The sequence below is a fragment of the Marmota monax genome, unplaced genomic scaffold, assembly GCF_021218885.2.
Source record: "Marmota monax isolate L192 unplaced genomic scaffold, Marmota_monax_Labrador192_F-V1.1 WCK01_AAM20220418_F8-fsc00042, whole genome shotgun sequence".
Lineage (NCBI taxonomy): Eukaryota > Metazoa > Chordata > Mammalia > Rodentia > Sciuridae > Marmota > Marmota monax.
The window spans coordinates 9,207,459-9,231,317 of NW_026693008.1; the positions used below are offsets into that span (position 1 = coordinate 9,207,459).

General features: G+C 44.5%; 2 protein-coding genes across 5 annotated transcripts in view; one reads left to right on the forward strand and one right to left on the reverse strand.

The window, feature by feature from the left end:
• Positions 1–7,250, reverse strand: part of Sfmbt1 (Scm like with four mbt domains 1) — a 139,999-nt gene extending 132,749 nt beyond the window's left edge. For 2 of the 4 annotated variants that reach the window (XM_046452843.2, XM_058582135.1), the window contains exon 1: positions 6,224–6,424. The gene's annotated coding sequence lies outside the window, so the exon portion shown is untranslated. Of the gene's footprint in view, positions 1–5,510; positions 5,714–6,223; positions 6,425–6,881 lie in introns of those variants that run through there. The other 2 variants (XM_046452845.2, XM_046452844.2) reach the window with 2 other exon arrangements.
• On the forward strand, positions 5,615–6,709 carry LOC124098135 (basic proline-rich protein-like). The gene has a single exon (XM_046452748.1). It carries the CDS (start codon positions 5,615–5,617, stop codon positions 6,707–6,709), a length of 1,095 nt encoding a protein of 364 aa, XP_046308704.1.
• Positions 7,251–23,859: the final 16,609 nt, after the last annotated feature.

The following is a 23,859-nucleotide window of genomic DNA, read 5'->3' on the forward strand; positions in this document are numbered from 1 at the left end:
AGCTCATCTCATGTCATTCCAAATGTGTAACTGTCCCACATGTTTTTATTTGTTTGTTTTAGTATGGGGACTGAACTCAGGGGCACTTAACCACTAAACCACATCCCCAGCCCATTTCTGTATTTTATGTAGAGCCAGGGTCTCACTGAGTTGCATTCGGGCCTTGCTAAATTGCTGAGGCTGGCTTTGAACTTGTGATCCTCCTACCTCAGCCTCCAGAGCTGCTGGGATTACAGGCGTGCACCATCAAGCCCCAACCATACATTTTTTTTCTTTTGAGGGATTTTCTTGGTGGCACCAGGGATTGGATCCAGGGGTGCTTTACCACTGAAATCCATCCCCAGTGCTTTTTGTTATTTATTTTGAGACAATCTCACTAAATTGCAGAGGTTGACTTCCAACGTGCGATTCCCTCCTACCTCAGCCTCCCAAATAGCTGGAATTAGAGGTGTGTGCCACCAAGCCTGGCCGTCCTACACTTTTGACTGCCAATGGCCCATATTCTCTCATCTAAGACCCTCTTCCAAATACCTTCTTAGAACAGAACTCAACCTTCTCCTACAAAACAGATGCTCTCAACTACCCTTTCTACCCCAAATCAGATTAGTAATTAACCTTTCACTTAAAGAAGCAAAAACATCAAAAAGGAACCAATGCATGCAGCACAGGACACAAAGTTAAAAATGCCACCCTACAACCTCTCCATTCAGTTAAGTCTTTGGCTCTCTGAAGTAATTCAACTATCAAATCACAAAATTCAATAGAAACCTAATATCACTTAACACAATATACAGACTACACTTTTTGTGATCACCTGAAGGCAAAGAAAGTTGAATAAGTTTTGTTTTTTTAAGTTGTAAATAGACACAATACCTTTATTTTATTTGTTTATTTTTACATGGTGCCATGGATCAAACCCAGTGCCTCACACATGCTAGGCAAGCGCTCTACCATTGAGCCACAGCCCCGGCCCTTGAATAAGTTTTTTATAAACATCTCTTGAATAAAACAGACTAAAAGAAAAATTATATACAAATTCTCAGCTGCCTTTGAGTTATAGGAAAAGGTTTACAATAAAATTTGTTAAAACTTCTGTGGTGAAGTCATATAATTTTTCTATATATGACTTAATAACTTGTCTTTGTTCTTATCCTTCCTCCCACTTTTGAAAAGTTTACACATGAATTTACAACAACCTGACCACATCCTTTCTATTTTAAATCATTTTCCAGTGGGGCTAGAATCAGTTGAAGAATGGTAGAGTCAAAACCATCAAAACCCTACTCCCTAAAGTCTAAAGGTTCAAAATCTCCGAGGTAACCAAAATCCCCAGACACTTTCATCCGATTTAATAACTATGTATACAGAGAAATAATTTTTTCAAATATAAGACACCCTAGTTAGATAACAAATATTAGTCACTGAAGAAAAATATCCCACCATAACAAAGCTATACCATTTACTATTACATGTTATTTTGCTCTCACTTATATAATATTGATTATCAGCCAAATAATTTCAGAAATTAAAGTTTTAGGAATTTATAAGATAGAAAGTTTTAATGTAAAAAATATTCAGCGTTCAAAATACCTGTCTAAATAAAGGTCATCTGTTTTGTATACTATATTCATTTAATAGGAACATATCATGAATTCAAAATATATTAAGAAAAAACATAATCAAAAGTCTGGACAGTTCACCTTTCTACAGACTTTAAAGTAAAATGACATGTGAGTCTATATCACCATTTCATATCTAACCCTGCTGTAGTTCTTACTGTGAAAGCAAAAGTACCTGACAAATGCAGTAAAATTATACTTTTTTTTTTTTTTTTTTTTTTTTTGGTGCTGGGGATTAAACCCAGGGCCTTGTACATGTGAGGCAAGCACTCTACCAGCTAGATCCCCAGCCCAAGACTATAGATTTTTTTTTAAGAATTTCTTTTTTAGTTGTAAATGAACACAATACCTTTATTTTGTTTATTTTTTTATGTGGTACTGAGGATAGAACCCAGTGCCTCACACATGCTAAGTGAGCACTCTACTACTGAGCTGCAACTCCAGCCCCCAAGATTATTAATTCTAAAGGAAAAAAATCAGAGTTTACAAGAAAACAAATACCAAAAATAGGAAATTCCTTTGTTTGGGGTTTTTTTTTTTTTTTTTTTTTTAAGGTTTTGGGGACTGAACGAAGGACCTGTAAATGCTAGGCAAATGCTCTACCACTGGGCTACATCCTCAGCCTTTTTAATTTTATTTTGAGACAGAATCTGACTAAATTGCCCAGGCTGTCCTCAAACTTGGGATCCTCCTGCCTTTGCCCAGTGAGTATCCTGAATTACAGGCATGTGTCACCACACCCAGTTAGGAAATTCCCTTTCATGTTTCTGTTTCTTACTTTGCTTCTCTTCAAAATCTTAAAGATTTAACAAATTTTAAATAATCTGATAATGAAAAAACAGAAACCCAGAAATAGTCAAAAAATAAAATGGTAGTTCTACTACAGCTAAATCATCAAGCACACTCTGGGCTAATGATGCTATATGAAATGTGGGTGAAAAAGACAAATCCAGCATAGTTCTTGGCCCATCAACTGGCCAGTTACACTTAAACACAGAAAGTCAGAATTCTTTAATGAAATAATTTCACAAAAGAAAACTGTGGAACTTTGTGAACTATCCCCCCCATATATGCCTAACACAGGAAGGACTGAAGACTGTTCCTAATTTCTATCACATAGACTTCCTTGCAGTAAAAAACATAGGCCTTTGTTAGAAACTAACAAAGTAAAAATTCACTTACACTTTGAACTCCTCTCCTTTAGTAGTAGAAACAAGAAAGAACACAAACGATACATTAAAAGATATTTAAAAAGGATAAGTAAATTGTTGCATACTTGCTTTCATTGGATAATATTTAGAAAAACATCTTCCCAAATTGAGGTCTAATACAAAAGGGCATCTTTGAAATTCTTGTAAAAATCCATACCTAACAATTTTTAGTTACCTTGTTTATTTCCTTTTTAGAATTTTAATGATTTGATTAAACACGATAAATATCCTGCATATATAAATCAAGTTAATGGCTGTCATTTAAAAGTTTGTTAAAAACTTGATACCCACATCTTAATTCACTGAATCTTAAAAATTATCAATTTCCATTCAATTTTCTCTAAAATTCTAAGGCTTCATTTTTAGGGAGGAGGAGTGCTGGAATAAAACTCAGGGGTACTCAACCACTGAGCCACATCCCCAGCCTATTTTGTATTTTATTTGGAGACAGAGTCTCACTGAGATGATTAGCGCCTTGATTTTGCTGAGGCTGGCTTTGAACTCACGACCCTCCAGTCTCAGCCTCCTGAGCTGCTGGGATTACAGGTGTGTGCCACTGTGCTCAGCCTGTCATTGTTTGGTTTTTTTTGGTTTTGGTTTTTTTAGTTGTAGATGGACACAATACCTCTATTTTATTTATTTTTAATGTGGTGCTGAGGATTGATCCCATGGAAAACAGTATGTATTAAGCAAGCGCTCTACTGCTGAGGCACATCACCAGCCCTGTTTGTTTTAAAATACTGGAGGTTGATGGGCTGGGGATGTGGCCTAGTGGTAGAGGGCTTGTCTTACATGTGCAAGGTCCTGGGTTCGATCCTCAGCACCACATACAAATAAATAAATAAGTGACAGTGTACAACTATAAAAAATAAACTTAAAAAAAAAAAAGATACTGGAGGTTGAACCCAGGGACACTCTACTGCTGAACCACACTGCCCTCCCCAGCCTTTTTATTTATTTGTTTTTAAACAGGGTCTCCCTAACTTACTGAGGCTGGCCTTGAACTTGCAATCCTCCTGCTTCATTTTCCTGAGTAGCTGGGATCACAAGTGTGCACCACCAGATGGGGAAAATTCTGTTTTAAGAAATTAATTTATCTACTGACATCTTAAACTCTGACTTGGGAAAATTCATGATTCATCCTTCAAACTTACTCTCCACAAACATACCTGTATTTTAAAAATGGGCAGTAACAGAATAATACCATATCTGTGAACAAAAGAACTCCCAAGAATCACAGATCCAAATCTGCTAAAAAGTTACCTTCTGACTACAAAGTCTCTCAGGTTGGAAGTTTACCTTATTCTAGATACAAATAAACCTTAACAGTCATTATCAAAGCAAACAATCATGATGAAAATGACCATAATTTCAAGTTTACATAACTGCTGTCCTCGAGTTTAATTATTAATATTGGCCCCCTTTCAGCTTCTAAAGGGTGCTGTTCTGTGACAAAACTCCTCTATGGTGATAGAAGTCAGAATAGTGGTTGCCTTGGGGAGGGGACAGGTATAATGAATGGGAGAAACTCAAAGGGAGCCCTCTGGGAGCCTGAAAATGCTCTGTATCTTGATCTGAATGTGGTTATCAAGGCATATGATACATTAAAAAAAAAATCTTTGAAATATACTCTTAAGATCTTACCTCAAGAAAAAAGGTATAATTTCTTAAGCACACTTAAATACATTTTTAATGTCTTTATTCAAATAATTACAAAAATTTAGACGACACCACGTTTTTAAAAATGTATTTATAAAGATGCACCTTCGTGGAACCATAGACTGATTTTAACATCTTTCATGTTAAAGTCACCAAATTTTAGTACCAAAAGCACACAGAAAGATATCTGTTTATCCTAATTTCGCAAATAGGTAAAATCAAAATCCATATAGGTTTAGAGATGTACCCAAGATAAGGCAGCTAGTCAATGACAACGGTAGTCACAGAACTGTTTCCTGTTTCTGGCCACTCCCGTTTCCACCAGGCCGTTACTTTTCTGAAACTGCAAACAAATCTGAACTTTGAGTGTACCTATGGCCTAAAAGGACTCAACATACGACTCCAAACACCGGTTAACAGGCCCCAACGTGTACACGTGTAGACACTCCTCCAGCCTCTCAAGATGATAGGCAAGTTAATGTACATTTTACTTCAGATGCCATAAAGTTAAATATGACATCTTAAAGAGGTGGTTCAGGACAAGACAACGCAGATACTGTCAAAATGCACCTTACTTCCTTTCAAATCTCTTTGACGGTTACTTGATTCTCAAAGAGATCACTGCAGAATAGGGCTCGCACGCGCGCGCGCACACACACACCCCACATCACTTGGGGCCATTAACCAGCACTGCTTTGAGTGACCCGCTGGGAACAGCACCCACCAAATAAAAGCCAGTTTTCTGACTGGAACGTCCCACCCCACTCCCAGCGCAAAGCAAGATCTATAGATAACCTGTGCCTGACAGCTCAGTTTTAGACCCCACTCGAACAACTGACATCTTGGGAAAAAAACTTGACCCAACGTACATTCTTTCAGCGGGAATTTATGTTCTCCCAAGGCGTATCTGCTCCGCATAGAGCAGGCCTTAATTCCCAGGACACTCTGCTCGCCTTTACACTGCCTCCTTTTCAGCGTCCAAAAGCAGACTTCAAGAACAGAAATTGAAACGGTCACGGACCTGCGGAGTGCCTCGGGACTCTGTCCAGGTCCGCGAGGAGGTTGGCCAGCAGGGCCCGACGATCTGCAGAGCCAGGGAGGCCCGCTCACTTCACAACGGTGGCTATGCAACCGGTTGCGGCGACCGCTAGACGCTCCGCAACCGCGCAGCGGCCGCCTGGGCCCTCCGAAGTTCCGACCCGCGGCGCAGGCGACTCGCCCAGCCCCTGCTGCGGGTTCGCGCCCCGCCCGGAGCGAGCCCGGGGGGCGGGTCCGCGGGGGCTCGGCGGGCGGGAGCGCGGGGCGCGCGCTGGGGGCCCAGTGCGCCAGGGAACTTGGGCGCCCGCCGCTGCGGTCGCCCGACCACTTTCCTTTCACGCCTCCTACGGGCTGACGCGCGTTGCGCTGCCGGCCCGGGGCCGACGGCCGCCGCCGCCGCCGCTCGCTGCCGCGGCGAGGTGCCCAGGCGCGCCCCTGCAGCCCGGCCGACAGGCGCGCGGAACCGCGCGAGGCCGCGCGCGGGCGCCGCGCTCCCCCCGCCCGCCCCCGCCCCCAACGTGCCGCCGCCGCCGCCGCCCGTTGGCGCCTCAGCCCGCGTACCCGCCGCCCGCCAGCTCCCGGCGGTTTTCCGTTGGCAAAGTTGCGCGGCCGCTTCGAGGTCTCCCGCCCCGGCGCCGCCGCCGCCCCTTCAGGCCGCCGCGCGGGAAGGCCCAGCCAGCGGCCCCGCTTTTTTACCTGCCGGGAGTTTTCGCGCGCGCGCTCGCTCTATCGCTCGCTTTTCCCCCTCTCGCGCTCGTTTCTTTCTTTCTTTCCTTCTTTTCACTCGCCGGCGCGGGCGCTTTTTCCGCTCGCGCCGCCCGCGCTTGCCCGCTCGCGCCCTCCTTCCTGCTGGGCTCCGCGGAGCCGGGCGGCCGGCAGCTCTCCCCGCCCCCCTCCACCCGCGCTCCGGCGGAGGCGGCGGCGGCGCTCCGCGCTCCGACTCATTCCAATATGGCACGGGCGCAAGGCGCATGCGCCCGCGCCCCCCCACCCCGCCCCGGCTCCGCGGTCCTCCCGGCAGCCCGCGCCCCTCGCGCCGTGCGCGTGGCGCCCCCCCGGCCGGGCCTCCCCACACCCGCCCTCGCGTCTGCCGGCCCGGCCCGGGCTGCGCAGGAAGCGAAGGGTAGGCGAGCTGGGGCCCTGGGGTCCAGCGCCTCCCGCCGCCCCCGCTCGCGCGTCTAGCCGGCACCTTTCTTAGGACGCCCGGGAGGCGGTGGCGGAGGGCACAAGGCGGGGGGCTTCGGGTCCCCGACGACGTTATGGCCGGGTGCGGACGGGCCCCGACTGGGAGACGCGCTCTCGAGAACCTAGTGCTGGTTCTGGCTCTGCTCTGATTCAGGAGGGAAGGGCCTACCTCGGCTTCTTGACCGAACCACGGGGAACCTAGTGGAGTCCTGGGGGTCGTTCCTTGTGTCCGGTTCGGGACGAAGCGCGCTGCTGTAGTCCGCACGTGATCGCCCGGGGCAAGATGGCATTAACGGAGAAACGGACCCAGAGGCGTCGGGAATCCCAGATGGGCGCGTGCCACCGCTTGATGCCTGGTCCACGTCGGGGGTCTGGCACGTCGTTTTTAGGTTCTAGAAAGGCACCCAGGTGTCCCCTCTCTACCGAGTCTGACTCGTGCCTCTATGCGCACCCGATGTCTCCAGGCTTCCTCAGAAGGCGCCCTGTAAACCTGAGTTTTCTTAACGAAGAGGCACAGAACAGTTGCCGAATGTGGGCGAGAGCTCCGAGTTCTGGTGAAATCAGCTCAAAGGTGGCTGCGTCGGCCTCGCAGTCCGAGGTGCCCACGGGCGTTTACGTTCTGGAGCTCGTCCCTTCCGCCTTCAAGTGCAGATGCGCGTGAGGGACACACACACACACCTGATCAGGAAAGTTGCCCTGGAAGGGAGTCCCAGTGCCAGTGAGATCGCGAGTGCAGTGCTAAACTCCTGGGCCCTGGTAAGAGAGTTCGGTCAAGACGGTGATGGCCCCTACCTTTCAGGGAAAAGGAAGCGCCCCCACCACAAGGAAGTTCTAGGATACCCGCAGTGTGCTAGACTCGCGGGCTCAGTCCACCTTTCACTGATTTCAGTCGCCCTGGGAAATATTATATCACTTTGCAGACAAACTTGCTCAAAGTCACGCTGCAGGCTGTATTTGAATCCAGATTCTTTTTTTTTTTTAAGCACCACTTAAAAGAAAATATGACAACCAGTGAGACAGAGATGTAAAAAGATTTAAGTATCCAATCATTTCTATAGAATTTGACTTTTCAGACAGAAAACCTTCCATAATTGTGTATCTTTACACAATTAGAACCACAGGTTTTCATTTGCTACTTTCATTAACATTTTTCTTTTGTTAACATAATTCATTTTTAGGGAGTGCAGGTACCCCTATCCATCCACTTAATATCCTGGTATAGTATATTTTGTTACTTTGAGATTGTTTGCAAATATATCCTTGAATTCTGCACATGGGACACATTCCCTGGAATTGGGAAAGCTCCAGGTGGAAAGCTTTGAGTGGCCGAGAACAGCAGAGTGATTTTGCCCTACAATGACTTTGAACTTTCCCAAGAAGCTGCACCATTTATTCTATCACCTCCAAGGAACAAATGTAAGGAGTTTAATACACAATTCTAAGCATTGAGTGCCGTCTTTTCTCCCCTACATTAATAATGTCTATGGATAGTTCAAGGTTACCTTACTAAGCATTTTTTTAGATGACTAAACATTCAAAATTTCCTATCTTCATTCCCATTTTTGTGAATGACCTGTTCATATCCATTTATCTGTTGGGGCCTTATACCTCTTCTAACTTTGAACAAGCATTTTTTTTTTTTAAAGATATTACTCCTTTGCAATCACTGATGCAAATATTTCCAGTCTGTTGTTCTTTTTTGTTTTATTCTAATGTTCAATTTGTCATTTTTTTCATTACTTCAATACTAATGAAGTAAGCTTTCTTCCACCCATCTGATAATCTGTTTTCTACTAGTTTTATACAATTTCATTTCATATTTAATTCCTTGATGACTATATGCTGAATTTATTTTGCTTTATTTTGGAGTAAAATGTGGATTTAACTCATCTGCTCTGTTACCAATTGTTATTGCTTATGCAGTCACCATTTATCAAACAGTTCTTCCCTTATGATTTGTTTAGTTAAACCTACTTTTATGGGTTGGTATATTTTTTAATTTTCCATTTCCTTCCATAGGCCTTGGTTTAAGCAAAGACTACATGTATATAAATATTGGCTGTTTGAAATAGGTTTTTAAAAATCTTTTTTAGTTGTCTTTATTTTTATGTGGTGCTGAGGATTGAACCCAGTGCCTCATGTTTGCAAAGCAAGCACTCTACCACTGAGCTACAGCCTCAGCCCTGAAAACGGTTTTTACATCTGACAAGGCTCAGTTCCTACTATGCCAGGTGGGGGTCTTCTTTTTTCAGAATATCACTTAATATTCACACAAGTTCATGTGTCCATGTACATTTTAGAATAATCATTCCACCTTTGCACTCCTGTTTGTCTTTGAAGATGAACATTCAGGTTCAACACTGAGTAGCCCTGTGACATTGACAAGTTGCTTACCTCTATATTCTTGGTCTATAAAAAAGGATAGGAATTAACACCTGCCTCCTCATTAGCTCAATGCCTGGCACATAGAAAATGCTTAGTAAATGTCACCTATTGTTAACGATATTTTTGGTTTCAAAGAAAATTTGAAATTTTGCATGGCATTGCATTATCTAGGAACTAGTTTAAATGCATCAAATATTCTATAACATTTCATTTTTTTCCAACCAGGACATGTGCTATCTTTTCTTTTTTCCCAATATTTTAAGACTCTTAGAAGCCAGAAGTTCCCTTGTTGACTCCAGCCCTCTTCCACTCTTCACCTTCATGACCCCTAATGAAGAGAAACAGCAAAGAGCCAGAGTGAATCGTTGAAAACTACCATTTGAATGGCTGCCTTGGGCTGGGCTTGGGTGGGTGTGGGTTGTGGATATATGCACCTTGCAGCATCCCTAGAATAGAGCAAACTAGGAGCTTCCAGGACATCTTTAGTGAGAGGCAGAGTTAGGCCACAAACCAACGTTGAGGAGCTGGCACCGTTGATGTCAGCTCCTCAACCACTCTGCTCCTGGGAAATTTGGCTTCCAGATTGTTGACAGAGAGGTAGGCCCCAGAAGAGAATGGAACTAGGGGTAAACTAGGGAAGACTGACTTCTCATTATGACTCACCTTTCCTAAAAACCTCCCTACACTTCCTGATACAACTTGTGTAAGTCCAGCAACCTCACTGTGGCCTATATGACTATCCCGTGCCCCCTGCCAACCTGTTCTACTCACCTAACTTGCCAGCTGCACCTGCCTCCTTTTATTTCCATGAGCATGCCATAGTCCTTCCCACCATGGGGTGCACATAACCTCAACCTCCTCATCTACCTTCATGTACTTGACACCTGCAGTATTTGTTTAACAAGGTGGGCTCCTCGGGAGTTTGCCTTCCATCTCATCTCTCTCTCTTTCTCTCTCTTCCCCATAGTTGAATTTATAATTTATGCCTGCATTTGTTTGTAATTTGCTTGTGTCCTGTCCATGGCTCCACAGATAGACATCAGTCCCCATGAGGGCAGAGATGTGCCTGATCATTAAACCTGAACCTGGTCTTTTCTCCAAGAAGCAGTTGTGGACAAGAGAATGGCATCCAAGACCAGAGGCTGGCATACCCAGAAGGCTCCCTGGCCATTCCCAATTTGGTCTCCACTTCCTTCTGGCTCCATCAGTTGGAGGTTATAACACCATGTCCTCACTGACGGAGGGATCCATACTGACTATCCCAAAATGGACTCCTGTTCCCTTAAACTTTGCCTGCTCCTTCCAAGGAGGCTTCTTTCTGGCAGCAGTGAGTGTGAAGCTGGAACTTAGGACTGAGTGAGAAAAGAGTAACAGGCCCGGACCCTGGGTACTGGCAGTGCCATTGATCAGGGCATCAGGCTGTTTTCAACCCAAGAGGAACTTAATTAGGTTCCTCAAGGCTGCTGTGACCTGCTTTCAATAATCAGTATCTTTCCATTGTCACTGAGCAACCAGTTCCCTTTAATTATCCAAGTGAGGCAAGTCATGTAATGTCTCCTTGGGGCTAGTTACCCCAGTGAGCAGGTGATTGCAACCAAAGGGCCCTACTTACCCCATGCTACTCTCTTCTGAGGCCCAGCTGGCTATGGAGGCCCTGCTTCTCTGGGAATAAAGACCACTGCTGAATGACCTCCCAGGACTTGCCCTGCTCCATCTCCAGTTTTTGTTCTTGCAAATCCCATGAAGCATCCTTCTCTCCTACAACATATTGTAGGGGGAAAAGCAACGGGATTGGAAGTAGCTAGATAGCTTGGGCTCAGTTCAGGTTCAGTCACTGCTTCTCTATGAGACCTTCTGTGGGACTTTCTTTGTGGAACCCTTTGCCTCTCTGGGCTCAGTGTCATCATCTCAATAAAACAGGAATGAAGCCACCTACCATGCAAATCCCTGAGAATTAAAGGACAAAATGTTGATAAGGCCTCTTTGCAAACTGCAAAGCACAACAGAATTATAAGAAATAATTGGCCTGGCCTCAAAGTCACCTCCACCAGGAAGTTGCCCAAGACCACTCTACTTCCTTCTTTGTCTTCCCAAGGAACTTAGCTTCTTCCCCTGCCTTCTGTTATTTACCTTGGGACAGGCCCAGACCCAACCCCATATTCCATCCTTGAGTGTTGCATCCTAGAATCGTGCTCTATTCATCAGTGGAATCCCCTTTCTGCTTCCATAGCCCTCTTTGGCCAATTCAGACAGGCAAATAAATTAATAGCTACAATGTTTCTAACTTTATATTACTTGTATCCCCTTTCTTAAACTTTTTCACATCTTTAATGTCTTATCAACTAACGAAAGTTCACAGGTGCATAGGGGTGTAACTCAGCAACAGATCACTTACCTGACACACAAAAGGTCTTGAATTTGATCCCCAATACACAAAACAAAATTCACAAGCATCAAATAAGTGACAATGACATTGAGCAAGGCATGAAAAAACAGGGGAGCAGCTCTCTGTATTGGGGTTTCTCTTTGGGGTGATGAAAATGTACCAAAATTAAATAGTGGTAAGGGTTGCATAACTTCATTAACATACCAAAATGGATAGAAGTTTACACTTAGAAAGGGTTAATTAGGCTGGGCACAGTAGTGCATGCCTGTAGTCCCAGCAACTTCAGGTACTGGGGCAAGAGAATTGCAAGTTCAAGGACAACCTGAAGAACTTAGAAACACCCAGCCTTAAAATAAAATTTAAAGGACTTGGCGGGACGGGTAAACTCAATGGTAGAGTGTTTGCCTAGCATGTGTGAGGCCCTGGGTTTAATCCCCAGGACAGCAAAAAATAAATAAATACATAAATAAAGATGAGTTTATGGTATTTGAATAATATCTCACTTAAATTGTATGAGAAATGTATACAGGACTATTATCAAGGACACAAACGTGCAGCTCTTTTATCAAATGTAGCTCATATGGTTCTTTGCTTGATCAGAACAGTGAAGTGTTTTTGCTTTCTTTTTTTGGTACTGGGGATTGAACCCAGGGGCACTTAGCCACTGAGCCACATCCCCAGCCCTTTTTATTTTGTATTTTATTTTGAAATAGGGTCTTGCTAAGTTGCTAAGTCTGGCTGTGAACTCACAATCCCCCTGCCTTAGCCTCCTGAGCTGTGGGATTACAGGTGTAGCCACTGAACGCAACCAGAACAGTGAAGTTTTTTACGATACTTTTTTTTTAAGGATAATTTATACCATAATCAAAATGCAAAGTGTTCAGTCACACCAGAACACTCCTTGAGACCCCATCTAATAATAACAACAGCTCCATAGATTGGTTTTGCCAGTTTTTAAAAAATTCATCATAAAGTAAGTACTTTTTTTGTGTCTGTCTTTGAGATTTATCTACATTGCTATGTATATCAGATTATTCCTTTTTTTCTTTAATTTAAATCACTTCTTATATCAGGTTAGATATTATTTTAATCATAGAGAATTCCTAGGGAATAAATATTCAGGGGTGCCCTAATATACAGTCTTTGAAATATTATACCCATATCAATGAAGTTTCAAGCTTATGCCCTCAGGTATGTTTATATCATATGATTTTACACACACACACACACACACACACACGTGTGTGTATATATTTGTAAACATGCACACATATGCCATTTTAGTAAAAGGTTAGGTATATTTTAAAACATACACAAAATATAGAAACATTTTTTTAATTTTTTTATTGGTTGTTCAAAACATTACAAAGCTCTTGACATATCATATTTCATACATTTGATTCAAGTGGGTTATGAACTCCCATTTTTACCCCAAATACAGATTGCAGAATCACATCGGTTACACATCCACATTTTTACATAATGCCATATTAGTAACTGTTGTATTCTGCTACCTTTCCTATTCTCTACTATCCCCCCTCCCCTCCCCTCCCATCTTCTCTCTCTACCCCATCTACTGTAATTCATTTCTCTCCTTGTTTTTTTTCCCATTCCCCTCACAGCCTCTTATATGTAATTTTGTATAACAATGAGGGTCTCCTTCCATTTCCATGCAATTTCCCTTTTCTCTCCCTTTCCCTCCCACCTCATGCCTCTGTTAAATGTTAATCTTTTCCTCCTGCTCTTCCTCCCTGCTCTGTTCTTAGTTGCTCTCATTATATCAAAGAAGACATTTGGCATTTGTTTTTTAGGGATTGGCTAGCTTCACTTAGCATAATCTGCTCTAGTGCCATCCATTTCCCTGCAAATTCCATGATTTTGTCATTTTTTAGTGCTGAGTAATACTCCATTGTGTATAAATGCCACATTTTTTTTATCCATTCATCTATTGAAGGGCATCTGAGTTGGTTCCACAGTCTAGCTATTGTGAATTGTGATGCTATGAACATCGATGTGGCAGTATCCCTGTAGTACGCTCTTTTAAGGTCTTCAGGGAATAGTCAGAGAAGGGCAATAGCTGGGTCAAATGGTGGTTCCATTCCCAGCTTTCCCAGTAATCTCCATACTGCTTTCCAAATTGGCCGCACCAATTTGCAGTCCCACCAGCAATGTACAAGAGTACCCTTTTCCCCACATCCTCGCCAGCACTTGTTGTTCTTTGACTTCAGAATGGCTGCCAATCTTACTGGAGTGAGATGGTATCTTAGGGTGGTTTTGATTTGCATTTCTCTGACTGCTAGAGATGGTGAGCATTTTTTCATGTACTTGTTGATTGATTGTATGTCCTCCTCTGTGAAGTGTCTGTTCAGGTCCTTGGCCCATTTGTTGATAGAAACATTTTTGATACAGGTTATTGAACCCAAGGGTGGTACATCCCCAGCCCTTTTAAATTTTTTATTTATTTTTATGTTTATTTTTATTTTATTTAACTTCTTTTTTTTGTACCAAGGATTGGACCCAGGGGTGCTCAACACTGAGCCACATCCCCAGCCTTTTAATTTTTTTTAAATTTTAAGACAGACTCTTGCTAAATTGCTGAGGCTGGTTTTGAACTTGCAATCCTCCTGCCTCAGCCTCCTGAGTCATACAATTACATACCATACAATTTCCATACCCAGCCCTTTTTAAATTTTTTTAGTTGTAGGTGGACACAATACCTTTAATTAATTAATTAATTAATTTATTTATTTATTTTTATGTGCTGCTGAAGATCAAACCCAGTTCCTCACAAATGCTAGGCAAGCACTTTACCACTGAGCTACAACCACAACCCCCAATTCTAATTTTTTTTAATATTTATTTTTTGGTTGGACACAATAACCTTTATTTATTTATTTTTATGTGGTGCTGAGGATCGAACCCAGGGCTTCACATGTGCTAGGCGAGCGCTCTACTGCTAAACCACAACCCCAGCCCCTCTAATTTTTTTAATTTTGAAATGAATTATTATTATTACCCATGCTGGTGTGGACCTTGCAATCATCCCCCCTCAGCCTCCCAAATTTCTGGGATTATTGGCATAGCCACCATTTTAAAAGGAAGAGATAAAGATAACACAAATACTACTTTTAAATAATTTTTATTTTATTTCATTTCCCCTCATATTGTTAGATGATATTATTAAATGACATTAAGGGAAACTATATTAATAATAGTAATGGTATTTTGAATGAAAGTAATGTGATGGGAAAAATATCTCTTCCACATGACTGAAGTATAATTGAGGTACAATAAACTATACCTACATAAAGTGTACAATTTATTTATTGTTGATATATGAATGTACCCCAGAGACCATCAATACCATCAAGAAGGCAGATATTTTTATCACCTCAGAAGTTTCTGTATCTCTTTTAATCCATTCAGCCCATCCCAGCCTATCATAGGTAGCCACTGGTCTGCTTTTGTCATCACAGGTTAGTTTGAACTTTCTAGAATTTTATATGAGTGGAATTATAAAACTGGTACTCTTTTTTCTTCTTCTTCTTCTTCTTAACCTGAAATTAAACTCAGGAACACGTAACCACTGAGCCCCAGCCCTTTTTCATATTTAATTTAGAGAGTCTCACTGAGTTGCTTAGGGCCTCATTAAATTGCTTCTAAATCCAATCTTCCTGCCTCAATCTGATGAGCCGATAGGATTACAGGCATGCAGCACCGTGCCCAGCTAAAGTTGGTACTCTTTTTGCCTGTCTTTGTTTATGCAGCATAATTTTTGCTAGATTCCTCCATGTTGTTGTGGATAGCAGCAGCTCATTCCTTTTTATTGCCAAGTATTATTCAATTGCATGGATATACCACAATTTGTTTCTCCATTCCCTTGTTGGTGGGCATTTGGGTTGTTTCTGGGTTGGGGCTATAGCCATTTATGCACAAGTCTTTCTATGAACATGTGTTTTCATCCTCTTAGTTAAAAGCATATGTATTATATGCTAAAATATAATAATATGACTATTAATATAATAAATGTACTTAATCATTAATTGTATAATATTGTATACATATATAATAAATGCCTCATTATTAGTCATGTAATTACTGATGTAAGACTCATTACAGTTCTGCATCACTTAACCACTGAGACTTGTTCTGAGAAATGCATTGTTGGGTGATTTCATCCTTATGCAAACATCAGAGAGTGAACTTATATGAACTAAGGTGGCTATGACATCACTAAGTGATTTAATCTCACGGGACCACTATCACATATACAGTAAAGTCCGTCATAGACTGAAATGTTGTTCTGCAACACATGACTATATACATGTGTACAAATATCTAACTCTCTCTCCTTTTCTCTAGTGTGCGTGCCTTTCAATGGGGCATTTAGTTCCCATTCCTTGTGGTCCTCTACCTGCTGGCCAAGTTAAAAATTAGCAGACTCCTGGCCTTCATTCTAGAGAGGCCAGTTTTAAGACTTGGGGGCCAAGGTCAAGTGTGATGGTGCACACCAGTAATCGCAGCAGCTCAGGAGGCTGAGGCAGAAAGATTGCAAGTTCAAAGCCAGGCTCAGCAACTTAGAGAGACCCTGTCTCTAAATGAAAAATAAAAAGGGCTGGGGATGTGGCTCAGTGGTTAAGCACCCTGGGTTCAATCCCCAGTACAAAACAAACTAACAAGACTTAGGGCTAAGCTGGGTTGAGGGGCTTACATTTGGACCAGGACCCTGAGTCTCCCTAAGCTGTCCCAGGGCTCCTCTCCTGACTGCCTAAGACCCAGCAGCCAGGAGATAGTAGAAAACAGGGCCATCTTAGGCATAGAGCAAACTCCAGGCCCATCATAAGCTGCCTGGGCAGGCTTGGGTGGGAGATTTGTGAAAAAAGCTGGTCATTAGGCCCTTGGAAGGGACTTGGCAGGGCAAACCCCTCCTGTCCCCCAACTCCAGAGGAGAGCATAAAGGGAGATATATATACATGGGCCTTCCTAGTCACCCTCTGTAGCCACCTGCTAGTAATCCTCTACTGCCCAGAGTCCTTCCTTCACACCCTGCCTATTTGCCATGAGTGCAGACCACAGTCCCCACCAGATTCTTTTGGCTGTCCCCACCTGTCCCATGTCCTCTGTCTTATTTCCTGCTTCTTCCCACTCTGCCATTTTTTTTCTTTTATATTTAGATATAGCTTACATCCTATAACTTAGAATATCGGTGAGAAGCCACATAACATCGGCAGGTACATTTAATATGTTTGTTTAATACCTGTTATAGCTACAGGTCAGATTAATCTCTCTGATTAACAAGTACTACCTCTAGTCCTCCAACTTGTCCCCTAGAGTTAGCACTAAGTGTATTTGGAAGGAAAGAAATTTCCACACAGTGCAGACAAAATTAGGAAAAATGCCAATGGACTTTGCTTTACCCAATAACTTTGTACAAAGGGAAGCATATTCAATTGAACCTATTTTTTTTTTTTTTTGGTAGTGGGGATTGAACCCAGGAGCGCTTTGCCATTGAGCTATATCCTCAGCCCTTTTCTTCTCTTTTTATTTTGAGACATGGTTTCACTAAGTGCTGAGGCTGAGCTCAAACTTGCGATCCTCCTGCCTCAGTCTCCCAAGTTGCTGGTATTATAGGTATACACTACTGTACCCAGCTGTCATTGCTTATTTTGTAATTTCTGGGGTGCATGACCTTTGCTTCTGATGGGTGTTGCTCCAAAGGCCTTCAGTTTCCATTTGAACTAGTCATTTTATCAGATCTGCAGTAAAAAGTCTGGGGCAGTTGCTTATCTTTCTAATATCAGTTATTTTATCCTTGAAATTTGGTTAGTAACACATGGTTGGTTGAAAGCAGGACACCATACCTAAAGATGTCTGGAGATTCTTTTGGCTGTGAGATTTTGGCTTAAGCTGCCAACTGTCGATATTTCAGAGGAGGAATTTTCTAGTATTTTTCCAAGTAGCAGAGCCAGGCTAACTCATGCATCAACCTTCGTTTCATTGATGCCTGCTGTGTGCCTGCTCTGACTGAGCTACTGTTATTAACAGGACTGTGACACGGTCACCCAGAGGAGCTCCCAGCTGAGAGAAGCCCTCCTGGGGATTGGTTCAATGAGAAGGGAGTGTAAAAAAGGGCCTCTGTCGGAGAGAGAGGCCTGATTTCCCCTCCTGAGCTAGGAGCAGAGCAGCTAAGTCATTGCCTAACTCGAATTATAACTATGGGGGCAAAGTCCCTTCTCTCCCTGGGCTTTGCTCTGGGTATTGGAGGAATGGAGAAAAAATCTACAGACCTTCTCAGCACTTTTGTGCTAGGTCATGTGATAGATCTAAACAGGCAGCCTTGACAGGTGGAGGTGGGGTTCTCTGCAGCCTGCAAGTGATTTGTCTGCCATTCCCTGCAGGACCCCAACACCTAGAGGATTAAATAAGGGATTATACATTGAGGTAATGTGGTACCTAAGTTATAGCTGGACTTATCAAAAGTAAAGTTCCTTTCCCCCTCGCTAGTTCCCAGAGTATAACATGCACTTGCCCACATCTGCCCAGATGCTTCCCCTGCAGTGGGACTCTGGGTCACCATCCCAGCAGCCAGTCCCACCTCCAGATAGGGCAATGGATAGGCTGGATTTTTTTTTCTTCAGTACTAGGGAACCCAGAGGTGCTCTACCACTGAGCTACATTCCCAGCCCTTTTTAAAATTAAAAAATTTTGAGCCAGGCATGGTGATGCACACCTGTAATCCCATTGACTTAGGAGGCTGAGTCTAGAGGATTAAAAGTTCAAAGCCATCCTCAGCAACTTAGTGGGGCCCTAAACAATTCAGTGAGATGCAGTCTCTAAGTAAAATATAAAAAGGACGGAGAATGTGGCTCAGTGGTTAAACATCCCTGGCTTCAATCCCTAATGCAAATTCTCACTATTTTGCTGAGACTGGCCTCAAACTTGTGATCCTCCTGCTTCAGCCTTCTGAGTCACTGGCATTACAGGTATGTATCATGGTGTCCAGTGATGGGTGGACTCTTCGAGGCAACCAAGGGTCTGGGGCAGAAGACCTTCTAAAGATGGTGAGAAACTGGAATTCTCACACGTTGCTACTGGCAGTTTCTTATAAAGTTACACATACCCTTACCCCAGGACACAACCACTCCACTCTGAAGTATTTATCCAAGAGAAATAAAAAACTATGACCACACACAGGAATATCCATAATATTCCAACCCTAGAAACAACCCAGACTTCTATCAACAAGAGACTAAATAAACAAGAGACTACCTAACCATGCAATGGGCCGGGAGCGGGTGGCATACCCCTGTAATCCCAGCAGTTCAGGAGGCTGAGACAGGAGGATCACAAGTTCAAAACCAGCCTCAGCAATTTAGTGAGGCCTTAAACAACTCAGTGAGAACCTGTCTCTAAATGAAATATAAAAAAGGGCTCAGTGGTTAAGCACCCCTGGGTTCAATCCATGGTACAAACACACACACACACAAAAACAACAACAACAAAAAAAAACATGCAATGGCTACAAAAGTCAGTGATAATAAGAAATGAATGCTTGTTACATAGGGCCACCCGGATAAATCTAAAACCACTATGTTGGTCAAAAGAAGCCAGTCGCAAGGGAGTACATTTGACATAATTACATTTAGATGAAATTCTGGGGCAGAAAAACCCATCTCTGAGGAGGTCAGAATGGTAGCTACTTTTGGGGTCGGGGACATTAACAGAGAAGAGGCACAAGGGAATTTCCTAGGATGATGAACTCTGCTGGGTGTCATGGTTACACGGTAGCTGTCTATGAAAAAATTACAGAGTTGTATATTAATGGTGAATGTACTTCACTAAGCGTAAGTTATGCCTCAAGATAAATAAGACTTCAGGGCATGCTCCCAAATGAGGAGTCTCTCAGGAAGGGACAGGTGTGGAAGAAGTGGGCAGTGGCCCTCTGCTACACACTAGTGCTCCCTCTTTCAGCCCTCCCTGCATGACACTGGCTAGAAACTGTGCCTCCTTGGTTCTGGTGTCAGTGACAACCAAATCTCTAACCCACTAGCTGGTAAATGGTTATAAACATATAAATTGCAGTTTATGGCAATTTTGGAGGCTTTTATCACCAGGATGCCAGTACCTTTATAGCAACTCATAAATACACCTCCTATTAGAGTTTTAGCAGATCACGGCCTGAGGGGCCAAGCAATGAGCTGGACAACATGTCACTGCCAGACTGTGGGATTTTCTGGGGCCTCAGAGCTCCCTGGTCAGGGTGAGGCATGAGTTAGCTGTGGCCAGTCTTCTTTAGGGGACTCAGCCCAACACTTTCCTATGCATCATCCTGGTGCAAGAGGGAATAGAGCTTGATCTTAGTCCCCTTAAACACTTTACCTAATCTGAGCTAAGCTGGTCCCATTTTCCTCCCCGTTTTCTCCCAGACTCAGCCTGTCCACTTCTCCCTTTCTCCAAGCACCAGCCCTGTCATAGACTACTCCTCACCTCCTACCTTCTCAGCACTGGCTCTGCAGGAGAAATCACGCCGAGTGATACACACACACCTATGCCAAGATATGACGGCCCACATGTGGAAACACACCACACACACACCGGGAGGACTCACAGCAACTAGCATGGATTTACAGATGTACAGATTTATAGGGGCCCACAGACACAGGCACATAAACAGGTACAACAGGTACCATGATAACAGTCATGAATTATGAAATGATGGTTGCTCTCTGACCTACAATTGCTTGTGTCCACTTCCTATGTGTGCGGCACTGCATTAGATGATCTCTCTGTGACTCTTTTTTCTTTTTCTTTCTTTCTTTTTTTTTTTTTTTAGTACTGGGGATTGAATTCAGGGGCACTCGACTATCGAGCCACATCCCCAGCCCTATTTTGTATTTTTATTTACAGATAGGGTCTCACTGAGTTGCTTAGAACTTCACTTTTGCTGAGGCTGGCTTTGAACTTGCCATCTTCCTGCCTTAGCTTCCCCAGCTGCTGGGATTATAGGTGTACATGACCGTGCCCAGCTCCTTGACTCTTTTAACCCTCACCACATGCTTCTGTCCACTTTACAGATGACAGAGGCCCAGAGAAAAGTCACCTGCCCACAATCCATCCATCCTGGAGGATCACAAGTTCAAAGCCAGCCTCAGCAATTTAGTGAGGCCCTAAGCAACTCAGTGAGACCCTGTTTCTAATTAAAGTACAAAAAAGGGCTGGGGATGTGGCTCAATCCCTGGTGTCCACCCCACCCCCTGCCAAAAAAAAAAGAGTTGCAGCCAGGATGTCTGGTTCCTGCCCCCACTGGTCATTCTTTCCTAAGCAGACTCTTCTTTGCAAAGGGAAGTGAGTTCCAAGAGCCCATCTACATCATCAGCTAGTTTGCCCTCTATTTCATAACTTCTGGCTAGGAAATTCCCAGTGTTCTTTGTGAAAGATCAGTAAGGGAGACAATGAGCACAGGGTGGCAGGAGAAATGTTGAGATAGGCCAAAAACTCACTTCCAGCGTCTCACAGCATCTGCCCACACTCAGCTCCCAGGAACCTGGGCTTGATGTTCTAATGGCCCATCACTTTTTTTTTTTTTTTTTGGTGCCAGGGATTGAACTCAGGGGTACTTAACCACTGAGCCACATCCACAGACCTTTCTTTAATATTTTATTTAGAGACAGGGTCTCACTGAGTTGCTTAGGGCCTTGCTAATTTGCTGAGGCTGGTTTTGAACTCACGATTCTCCTACCTGAACTTCTGGAGCCCCTGGGATTACAGGTGTGTGCCACCATGCCCTGCTTATCAATCACTTCTTGACCTCCCTTCTCCTGAATTCTCTTCACCCATTTTCTGGAGAGAGGAGATGAAGCTAGAGAGGTAATATGACACTCTCACACAAAGTCAGATGGCCAGATAGGCTAGCTTTTTAAGTGGGTCACTTCAGGGCAATACCCCCTAATTAGCTTTAGCCTGAGTAGAGACGGTGCCAGCCGTAATTTTGGCCAGCCCTGCTGTTAGATGTCAGGGAGAATCCTAGGGCTAGCGTGTGGAGGCAGGTTCAGTCTTGAGGAGGGGTCCTAGCAGACAGCTGACCTGGATCTCCAGGGTCTCCTGGGCTCCATGCAAGGGCAAGAGTCAGGAGCCAGCAGACCAACAGAAATCAGTCAAATTGCTCAGACCCTCACCAGAGCTAAAACACCCAGGAGCTCCAGGGCTCAGTGGTGCTGCCTGAGCACCGAGCTACCCACCTTAGGTCCTGAGAAGAGGTCCCCAAGCCTGGTTGGAGGAGCAAGGCCAAGCTGAGGACTCAAAAAAGTGAGTCTTTGGGCTGGGGATATCGCTCAGTCGTAGAGCTCTTGCCTAGCATGCATGAGGCCCTGAGTTTGATCCCCAGTATTGGGGAGTGGGGGAAAGGGTTCTTAACACCTAAGGCTGCAGGCACAACCTCTTAGACTGCTGCTGGTCCTCTTAGTTAACACCCTTTTCTTGGGTTTAGTGTCACTGTTACATCAAATGGCCCTCAATGAGGATTGTTATGGTACTGCCACCTTGCATAGCTCCTTCTACCCAGGGCAACCACTGGCCAGGTCCAGATGAGAAGCAGAGGCCTCAACCTGGGAGAGCAAGTGTGGGTGCAACAGAGGCAGCCTGGTCCCTGCTTTAGCAGCCAGTGTCTGTGGACACACACACACACACACACACACACACACACTCATTCACTTTTATCAGTGAGCCAACCATGAGGGTATCTCTGCTGTATGGCAAATCAAACACAGACTTGGTCATCATCCTGTCTGGTCTGGAATCCGAGGATTTCAGTCAAATGGCAGCTTGTCTGAGCCTCAGTTTCCACATCTGCAAATATAAAGTGATTCTAACAGGATCCATGGGGATGCTGTGGGTGCCTGGCTCATGATCAGTCCTTGGGAAATGTGTCCCAACACAACTCATATACAGGGTGTGGTCAGATGAGTTTTTCCCTGCCTGTTTCCTCACTGCATGGAGGAGGCTGGAGGACCTGCTTTCCTAAGTGCTCCTCTAGCCCTCATGTTCTAAGAATGAGAGACCAGTCACTAATGCAGGAGCCAGTCCCTGTTGGCTCATGGCTGGGCTCTTAGGAGGCGAAAAGCCTGAAGACTCAGGGAGGACTTTGGGGGCCTAGGATCCAGGTGGACTTCTGGCCAGCGTCTCAGCCTTGTGGAGACTGCGCCCAGGGGCCACCACTCCATTGTGTCTGGTCTGCCTAGCTCATCTGCTCACCAGCCCTCAGGAGAAAACACATGGGAGGGTTCTGCCCTCTAGCGGCTGCCACTGGCCAGGCCTCTGTTCTCAGAATCCCTGAGAACAGAGGAGTCCTCTGTCCCTTTGTGTTCTCTAGTACCTGCTGCGTGGGGATGAGCCCATTTTTAGGGACAGAAGCTGGGCCTGATCCCAGAAAGAATCCTAATCTGTGAGTATCTTTGAGTCCTGAGGGCCCTGCTTCCAGAGGTATGTCCCCAGCCAGAGCATCTGGGTGGTTGTAGGCTGGGCCTCAGTGTCTCCATCCACTAAGAGGGAGGCCTGACAGTGCCCAGGACAAGGGCACCCATGGATGATGATGGATGCAGCACTGCAGAGCAGGGTAGGAGCGTATCTTTGCCCAGGCTGGAGCAGAGGCCTTCTGCCATGTGCCTACACACCGTGCTCCACATTATAGTCTCTGTCACCAGACTGTGACCAGTGCTTGTGGGTGGGGAAAGCACTATAGGATCAGGAACAGAGCTTGGGCCTGACACAAAGAATGCTTTGCCTCTGGACACCCTCATCTCTGACTGCAGGGACGTGGGGGAGGAGGGGAAGCAAAGGGGAAGTCCCACTTCTCTAGGAAGGGCCTCTGGACCTTTATCTCTCATGAGGAGCACAAATGTACACCAAGTCAGATGCAGCAAACCTTTCTTTGCCTTTGTTGATCCCCAGGGTGAGGCTGGGACTGAGGATCAGTGATGGGTTTAGGAGGTCCCCAGCCCCTCCTTGCCTGTCTTGCCAGGCCCTAAGTCCCTCTTACCCTTTAGTCCTAGAATCTGAAAACTGAAGTGCCCTGGCTCTACACAGGTGAGAAGTCAATGATGAAAACCTTGAGCCTGTTCTACCTGGGGTACAACAGGCATGGGGGAGGAGGTGGCCAGTGCAGCCTGAACCCTCTGGAGAGCAGAAGCCTGACTGTGCTTGGATCCAATGCACGTAGTACCAGAAGGAGCCCCTGAACAATCCCACCAACCCTGCAGGAGACCCTGCACTGCTGCGGAAGGGCCTGACCCAGGAAGCTTGGTGACTGGCTCAAAGTTCTGACAAGGACATTAGAGCTCCAGACCTCCCTCCCTCCCTCCCCAATTCACACTCCTCTTGC

What these genes read in the sequence shown, in the direction of transcription:
- LOC124098135 (XM_046452748.1), top strand. Translation starts at nt 5,615, where the DNA reads ATGCAACCGGTTGCGGCGACCGCTAGACGCTCCGCAACCGCGCAGCGG.